Genomic DNA, 9007 nt, shown 5'->3' with positions numbered 1-9007 from the left:
ATGCAGTTGGCTCCTCATCTGCCACTTGTTGTGCTCGTTGCGAGATTTCTTCAGCTTCCTCTCTCGCAATGGCTTGTTGTTTTTTACGAAGCCTCTGGTGGTGACACGTACTCGGGCATCGTGAGTATTTCCATTCTCCAGCTTGCCAGTTGATTTCTGGGTTATGCTGATGTAAGTATGACATCCCAATGATCATGTCTAACTTCCCGATGTCCGTGACTAGCAGACAGTGGGTAGAACCATGATCTCCGACTTTGAGGTATGCTTTTACATAGTCGGTTATTTCACCATGTTTATTTTGGGATCCGTCAGCATTGTACACTTTGTATGTAGTGTTTAGCTTGGAGGTTGCGATTCGATTGTTCTTTACGAATCGCTTGCTGATGTACATGGAATATGCTCCTGAGTCGACTAGAGCTTCGGCACTCGATTTTTTGCCGTACACCCATAATGTAACTGGTAAATAGAATGATGATAAATTTGGAGACGAATTCTTTATTGTTACATTATCATCCTCTGCGTTGCGACGATCTACAGAGGTGTCTGATTCGGGTGCTAGATGTACAGGTCTTATATTGTAATGTTCTGGGGACTCTGACGAGCTGCCTACAGATCCCCTTTGAGAAAACCCTTCCGATCCTTCCTTGAAGAACCTTCTCCCGCCTTCCTTGATGAACTGGATCCATTCGCCCTCAGGCACCTGAGCCTTGAGAGGATCGCGGCGAAATCTTCGTCCGACTCAGATGCATCAGGCTTGCTTTCCGAGTGGATGCTGCAGTCGCTGATATGCGCAGCTGTCTCCTTCCCCTTCCCCTTAGTCTTAGAGGAAGAGCTCTTGTGCTTCTTGATGTCGGGGCCACTGTCCGTGTCCATTTCGCTATCGAATGAAGCAGAATCCGATGCTACTTGTCTCATTTTGGACGACTTGGATTTGTTCCTGGCGTCGTCCTTTTTCTTCCCATCCTTCTTCTTCGTGGCTGTCTCCTTCTCCTTCTCAATCTGCTTCTTGACATGGTCCAATTTGAAACAATCGGTGCAATACTTGCTGAAGCGTTTCGACGATTTGAAGAACGTTGGCTTGTTCTTTTTGCAGTTGGCACAAACCAACTTGTCGTCCTGCACGCTTCGCGCTTTGCCCGATTTACTTTTTCCCTTCTTCCCGACTGCATCAACCTCCATAGCATTCGGATCCTTGGTTTCGGCCTTGGCATGGTGGCCTTCTCGTTGTAATGATGTAAATATCCGAAGTGCAAATGTAAGGAACTCGGTCCACTTCTTGGGCCAGTTGTCCTTGGTCGTGTCTGCCAGCATGAGCAGCCACGTTTTCTCCGGAATATGTTTCTTGATCTTTTCGATCAAATCTTGATCCGAGAAGCCTGTACCTGTTGCCTTTGGACGGAAGTCTTCTGCGAACTTCCGGAAGTCTCGATGATCCTTCTTGACGAAGGCTTCTAACTCCGTTCGCTTCTTGTCATCCTTGTCCAATGATTCGTATGCCGTGCGAAGTTCTGAGAAGAACTCCGCCCAAGTTCCGGGTGCCTTGTTGTTTTCGTTTATTTCGGTGATTCAATGCTGCATGTATTCGCGTGCTCCTCCTTTCAGGAGCAAGAGGGTAGACATAATTTTGGACTCGTCTTTGGTATGTCTGGTATATTTCAACCAGAGCATTACTTGTTCGAGCCAATCATCGAGATTGACTCCGTCCTTATTGCCACCATATTTTTCTGGTTGGTCAATTTTTACGCCTTTACCCTTGCGACCAAACGACGGCTCATCGTCGTCGTCCGTGTCGTCGACATTGTTACTGCCTTGCCCTGCCTTTCTTCCCTGTGTAGATGCCCATGCGCGAAGTCGATCGTGTGATTTCTTCAGGTCTTCCATCCTGGTTTGGAGATCCTTGACCTCATCGTCAAATGCCACAAATGAGTCATTAATGGCTTTGTTATCCTCAGCTAAAGCTGCCGAGGTTTTTTCCAAGTCTGCAATTCTAGACTCAGATTGTTGGCGATGTTGGTCCAAGAAGACCGTTCGATTGTGGAACTCCGTGGTGTTACGTTCCATTGTATGCGCTTGGCGCTGGATAAGATTTTCGTAATGCACCACCGTTTGTTGACACATCTCTTCCACCACGTTTGTGACCAGATCAACTACCCAGTTCTTCACATTTTCGGGTATATTCGCATTTGGGGGCGCTGTGTCGGCAAGAGCTTGACGAATGATAGGATTCGGGGGTTGCAAAACAATATTAAGACATGCGAGAAGCTCCGGAGATGGAGCACGAGAGAAGCTTGGATCATTGGGGGTGGGAGTCGTCATCTTTACAATTCTTCCTCTATCTCACGAAGATGTTCTTCGAACTCGGTAATATGCCTATTGGCAATCGTGGCCTGTCGGACAATTACTCATCCTGAGCGTTGGTTTCGCAGCAGGCAAAGGTCTCGATGAATGACCTTGACGAAGGGTTGCCACAAAAACCTGGTCTTGTCTCTGACTGCGGGCCACTGATGGTTATGATGGATTTCGCAAATGCGCTCGACTTCTTCGAGCCAATCGACGAAGCTATTGTAAGCTTCGGTGAGACGGTCTTCGGGTTCTTCGGACCCAATAGGGATATAACAGATATGAACCACGATGTTCCTCCAATCGAATTCTGGATAGATTTGGAGGGCGTATATGTGATATACGTCGTGGTAGTCGATGTCGAACGTGTCCTCGTATGTAGCAAACGCTTCGCCTGCTCTGTCTCGAAGAACACGTGGAATTGAATCCCAAAGATAATCGAAAGTGTGACCGATTGGATTTAATTGCTCGAAGTTATCAAGATTGTTCGAATCGCCCGATGAAGACATATACAAAGTGAATATTCGTATCTACAGCAAAGGTCGCCCTGTGACCTGTATTCCTAGACGATACTTCTGGATAATATCTCTGATTATCCAGCGAGCTTCTCCACCCTGATGCTTCCTTTCCTGGACGTAGTTGCAGAAGTCGCGAACCACGTGTTGGTGAACGAAGGAAAGCTTGAATTCCGCGATGTTGGTGCGGATGGATTCGAGCTTGAGTATGAGATGCTCGAGATCGAAGATGTCGTGGTCGTCAAGTTGACGACGGTATCGTTTAGTGAGTAGGATACGAATTTGTCGAAGGGTGCCTTCGACGCGCTGAGTCGAGATGATGGAGACGGTGAGAGGATAGATGAAATGAGATCCGGTAGCGGTCTCGACGTATGTCCCTTGATTGAGATCTGGACCAGATGGTCCTGCAGGTAGTCTTGGTCGCCTGACCGAGGGAGTCTGGATAATAGAAACTGAACTAGTGCCGCGAGGGGGCCGACCTCCCGTAGAGATGTGTCCTGGCCTTGGCAGGGGTCTTATGGGCCGCTGCTCGTAGAACTCTTCTGGAGTTCTTGCTCGAGGACAACGGATGACACCGTCGATGCTGCACAATGCCTTGGTGCGGCTTACGCTGGTAGAGTCGGCGACTGACAGAACGTCAGGTGAAGATATGACACCGCTAACATGCGGGTGGACGTGCGAAGACGCAACACTGCGGCGAGTACGCTGGGCAGGCACTCGAGGCAGGTAAGATAAGCAGACTTATTCTTCTATCACAAACTTAGGACGCAGAGCGCCGACTAAGCCTATGACCTTAGGATCAAACACTTACTGACTGTTGTCGAAGTAAGGATGGACACAAAGATGATCAAGGTAAAGCAGCGACTTGCAAGTGGTCGCTGGTGACACTATATGAATAGACGTAGCAGAGATGAGAATAAGTCTGGGGGACTTATGCGTCTCAGAGCTCTGACTTATATACATGAGCGGAGGGACCCTTGGTACCCTGATACCCCAGAACCGCTAGCTAATGGACATTGTCTGATTGGTTACCACTACCTGTCAGACTACGTGTGTCATGTATGCCGAATCTCTGAACTACTTAGTAAGACCATGGGAATGGTATTGCCTGTAATGGCTACATCTCCGGTGGCATGGTATCTATCTACCTCGTGCATGTGAACTAATATCCCCTTAAGGACATATCTCCAGTGTCGTGTATCCCCTTCGTTGGATTCTTCCGGAGTCCGACCGTGGCTTCTAGGTGGGATGATATTACTGTATAAGTTAGGCTTACCTAATACCAGCGCTACTTGTCACATGTGTGGATATCACGTGATATGTCACGTGACTAGACCTGGACCTTTGTGGCGTCTAGGACTGTTAGTACTTCGCGTACCGGTTCGTTCCTTTCTGAACAGCCTAGCGCTGATGTCAAATGATGTCTTGGTCACGTGCAGAGGTGAAAACGTGAAAATCTGTGACAAATTAAGGGTCTTGCAATTTCAGAATAGTTCCGGATGAACTTTCGATAGAAGTTGGCGAATCCTAGAAATGCTCGCACTCCTTTTACACCAGTCAGAGCTTCCCATTTGATGATCCCATTGACTTTTGCTGGATCCATCTGAAGTCATCCTGGGAGGAGAACCAGTCCTAGAAAGTCTGTGCACATAGGTTTAAACACGCATTTCTCTAGCTTGAGATAGAGGTCATTGTCGACCATCTTCTTAATGACTTGTTCAAGCTTCTTTTCCAACTCCTGTTCACTTTCGCCAAGGATGAGGATGTCGTCCAGATAGCATAGTAGCCATCCTTTGGCAATTTCTTCTGCGAATATTTCGTTCATCATTCGCTGAAAGGTTGCCGGTGCATTGCACATTCCGAAGAACATGACTGTGGGTTCGAACAATCCATGTTTTGTGATGAAGGCAGCCTTCCACTCGTCTCCTTGACAAATTCTGACATTGGTATATGCTCGACGAATGTCAAGCTTCGCGAAATACTTGGCATGGTGGAGTCGATCCATTAGGTCCGATATGAGTGGGAGTGGATAGGCATCCTTAATTGTTCCTTCATTCGCATAGCGATAGTCCTGACATGGACGTAGCCCACCGTCCTTTTTTCCTACAAAGAAGAAAGGTGATGCCATTGCAGATTGTGAAGGACAAATATATCCTTTCGCAAGATTTTCGTTGATAAAGGCATTCATAGCTTTTTCTTCTGGCTTTGATAGGTTATAGACCTTTCCTCGTTTAGGAACAAAGTCCGGCTTGAAGTCTATGTTGTGATCATAAGATCTATGTGGTGGTAACTGTTCCGATGCCTTTTCTTCGAAAATCTGCTTGTACTTAAGAAGGTACGATGGTATCGTTACTTTCTTCTTGGAATTCTTCTTCTCCTCGAGTGCTTTCTTTTGCGTGAGTTCCTGCACCTTGTTTGATGCCTTCCATAAGATTCCATCTTTCTTTCTTGTTTGATGGGGATCTTTCTTGGCATTCGTTCATCGCAGTGCAAGATACTGCATCTTCCTTTCTCCGGCTGAGCGATGTTCTTTTTCTTCGAGTGTAACTTCTTGGAGTATGCCAGTATCAGGTTGATAGGCGAAAATAGCTTCTTTTTCTCCTATTTCCTGATCCTCCAAGTATGGTGCGCCTTTTATGTATGCAAGCAAGAGGTCCGAATCAACGGTTCCTGCTTCATCCGGTATGGGATCGACATCAGACCAGTCAATCCTTCTCAAGGTTTGCTTGGCTTTGGCTTTCTCCTTTTTGGTGATTGGAAGACGAACAGTGTCTTTGTTTTTGAAAGGCCATGGTTCCTCGCCTGGTACGTTTTCTACATATTGACGGACCTTGACTTCACCTGTTTGCCAATTGATAATTGGGTTGTGATCATGAAGCCACGTATTGCCAATGATCACATCTTCTTTTCCTAAGTCGATGACAAGGAAGTCATCATTCCACTTGTATGTTCCTGCCTGAACAGTTCCTTTGAATCGTTGGTTTGTAGAGTTGATGGGACTTCCATCGACACTGCGAATCTTGACTTCCTTCTGCGATTTGAGAAGATGAAGTCCTGCTTCCTTCACAAACGATTCATTGATGAACATTCCTTTTGCTCCAGAATTGACTAAGGCTCTTGCTGGAATACTTCGGGTTCTTGTGCCATCGTAATCTCGGAAGACGATATTGAGGTATATTTCGCTTCCTCATTTGATATCGCCTCGTATGATTACTTCCTCGAGGACCGTTTCTTTATCTGGGTGCCACGAGATCCCAACGTGCACCCAATTCCAAAACCCTCTGGATCGTCTTTTTCCATGGGTGGTGGATATCGGCATGCATATTTATATCTATCTGGATTGTCTCTGAATTCCAGAAGATCGTCGAGATGGGGCATCGTCATGTTGCGTTTCTTAATACGGTCTCCTCGCATTTTGAGTGCATCTTCCCGTCGTATTCTGGCAAGTTCTTCCTTGGGGATGAATTTTCGAACCACATATGACTCTTCTTCTGAGTCGCTGGATTCATCCTTGGTTCTCCGGATTTTTTGAACTGTTTTGGTTTTAACAGGACAAGTTCTTCGTACCCTGTGAACAACCGTTTCTTGTTCAGATACTTCTTCAGATTCTGATGATTCAGATTCTGATTCTTCCTGTTCTGACTCCTCCGAGTTATCCTCAGAATCGCTTTCCTCGACCCTCTTTACTCGTCATCGTTTCTTCTCCGTTCTCTTGGAGTAAGATTTAGTCAGCTTGGAAGTCTTTCTTCGTTTGCCAGATCCGGAGTATTTCTTTGTCCTGGAATTGGATGTCTTGGTTTTGGCATATGAAGCTGTCTTTCCTGAGCGATCTGGTGCCGGATCATATTCTGGACTTGTGCATTGTGTGGCAACATGTCCTGACTTTCTGCAGTTGTAGCAGAGTCCACCCACAGAACGTTTCTGATGGGTTTCTGGGGAGATCCGGTCAACGTCCATTGCGTCAGGGTCCTTCTCCGTCCTTCTTTCACTTCCTGAAGAGCCTGAGATGAACTTGAAGATATTTGTCTTTCTGCTATGAATATCCTGGAGGTCCGTGACCTTTCTTGCGGCCCTGCATGCTGCTGCATAGGTCGTTGGTGGATTTTCCGTGATGAAGACTTTTTTTACAAGTTTCTCATTAAGGCCTCATTTGAAGTGGATGAGCTTGGCGTATTCGTCGTCGATTTCGGCATATCGGTAGAGGATATCGAGATTTCCAATATACTCATTGACGGTTTGCTTGTCCTGCTTGTGCTTTCCCTTGAGAAGTACTTGCCAGGCTTGGTCCTTGGTTGCGACACCTCCATACTTTTCGGTAAGTGTCGTCTTAAAGTCTTGGTATGTCCCAAGATTGCTATATTTTGCCATTTGGTTGGCTTCCCATGACTCGGCCCACTTTCCTGCCATGGATGAGGAGTCAATTTGAGAGAGGATGAAGGCAATTTTGCTGAAGTCATCACTGTAGACTCCATCGTTTGCCTGTAGGTATCGTTCCACGTTTCAGAGGAATGATGCATATTCTCGTTTGTCTCCTCTAAACTTCTTGATTTTTCCCATCTTCTTTTCCCGTGCTGCTGGCTGCTTGGGGATTGCTCCCTGGTATTGTGCATAGAGTCCCAATGCTTGTTGGTACTCATTCCAGATGGCATCGGTACAAGTTCCGGGATGGACTGGTGGTCCGAGAGCCGGGTTGTATCGTGCATGTGTAGCCATACTTCCTGAGAACTGGAAGCTACCAGTTGGTCTTGATCCAGTTGAAACCGAACATGTGATTCCAGGCATGTTGGGTAGGTGGGGTGGCTGGTCCCTTCTGAGATGTGTGATTCCTGGATAATCTGGTCGAGTAGTACTATCCGAGATAGATCTCTCGAACGGAACTGTTCTTGTTCTGAGAGGATTAACTGGCTGTAATCCACTGGTTTCCTGTGAACGCCCTTCCTGTCATTCAACTTGGATTGATTCTCCTCGTGGAAGTTCTGTTGCTTCGTCAAAGATTCGTAGAGATTCTTCATCAAAGTTTTCCCTTCCGTGAAGAACTTGTCTTATTTCTTCGATTTCACCCTCGAGCTGCTCTAGCCTTGGGCGATCTGTTGGTTCATAGACTCATCCTAGCCTAAATTGAAGTCAAAGTTGAACCGCTTCTGTCGACTTTTTGTCGTAGAGGTCTGTTAACTCCTCTGTGGTGGCGTCACTGAGCGTAAATGGTGGTACTTCTTCGTCAGAAGTCACCGGTCATGTTTCTGGTGTATCTTCCTCAGATACTTGATCGTGTTCCTGTGAAGCACTCGTGTTGGATCTTGTCTTGTCCTAAGATTTCTTGATTGCCTTCCCTGGGAAGGGCTTTAGCACGTCTTCAACGTGTGCCTCAGATGAGGGCTTCTCTTCTGGATTACCACACAAGTAATCACTAGTGCTTGAGTTCGTTCCTGTAACAAAAACTCCGCACTCCTGCCTTTTGATCTTTGGTGGCCCTTAACCAATCTTGTACGCCTTTTGATTTGCCTGGTAGCGTCAACCAGTCGGAGTCCTAGTCTTCCTTTCTAGACCTCAGATATCCTGTGCTCACTTTTTAAAGTGCTCAGCTAGTCACTTCGAACTCCTGCCTACTCCCGTTTGAGCGCTTGGTCGTTCTGGCTTTTTGATTTCCTCTGCTTGGTGTCCTATAACCAATCGTCCTTCCTATTCACGTTTTCTTGATTGAAAACTGACCTCGGCAAGGTCTGGGTGCCTTCTTTCGGTGGCCCTTAACCGGCATCTTCTGGATACCCAGTGCCTTCAGTGAGGATGGGGCTCAAGTCGACACTGCCTTCAGCAGGTACCTTGCCGCAACAAGTACCCAGGTTCCGCTTCTCCGAGAATCTCCTGTCTGGCGAAGTACCGTAGCGACAGCTACTTCAGAGTGGTTCTCCCTGTTTTTCCCTCCTTGGGCGAAGTACCGTAGCGACGGATACTTCAGAGTGGTTCTCCCTGTTTTTCCAAGTGGTGCAGAGGCCGCAGCGTGCACCGAGTTCCCTAGAATTGGATACCCCTGTTTGAGGACTTGATGGAATTGTTTTTCTGTAGCGTCCAAGTAGACTCCACTTCTTGTAAGTGGTTCTAAACCTAAACAGGTTGACCTATAGAAAAATCTCTTCCAAATGTTATGAAGCGTT

The 9007-nt window shown here is 46.8% G+C and overlaps 3 protein-coding genes across 3 annotated transcripts; 1 reads left to right on the top strand and 2 right to left on the bottom strand.

The window, feature by feature from the left end:
- Positions 1-606: 606 nt before the first annotated feature.
- Positions 607-2316, bottom strand: LAESUDRAFT_760044 (uncharacterized protein; the record flags this gene model as incomplete). Its single annotated transcript, XM_040912681.1, has 2 exons — positions 607-1539; positions 1672-2316. 2 exons carry the CDS (start codon positions 2314-2316, stop codon positions 607-609), a joined length of 1578 nt encoding a protein of 525 aa, XP_040763556.1.
- Positions 2317-2441: 125 nt separating this feature from the next.
- On the top strand, positions 2442-3128 carry LAESUDRAFT_760043 (uncharacterized protein; the record flags this gene model as incomplete). Its single annotated transcript, XM_040912680.1, has 2 exons — positions 2442-2714; positions 2907-3128. 2 exons carry the CDS (start codon positions 2442-2444, stop codon positions 3126-3128), a joined length of 495 nt encoding a protein of 164 aa, XP_040763555.1.
- Positions 3129-7001: 3873 nt separating this feature from the next.
- LAESUDRAFT_760041 (uncharacterized protein) lies at positions 7002-7637 on the bottom strand (the record flags this gene model as incomplete). Its single annotated transcript, XM_040912679.1, has 2 exons — positions 7002-7314; positions 7396-7637. The coding sequence occupies 2 exons, from the start codon at positions 7635-7637 to the stop codon at positions 7002-7004; spliced, it is 555 nt and encodes a 184-aa protein (XP_040763554.1).
- Positions 7638-9007: the final 1370 nt, after the last annotated feature.

This window comes from Laetiporus sulphureus, assembly GCF_001632365.1.
Source record: "Laetiporus sulphureus 93-53 unplaced genomic scaffold LAESUscaffold_24, whole genome shotgun sequence".
Taxonomy (NCBI): Eukaryota; Fungi; Basidiomycota; class Agaricomycetes; order Polyporales; family Laetiporaceae; genus Laetiporus; species Laetiporus sulphureus.
This window is presented reverse-complemented; position numbering and strand designations above follow the sequence as displayed.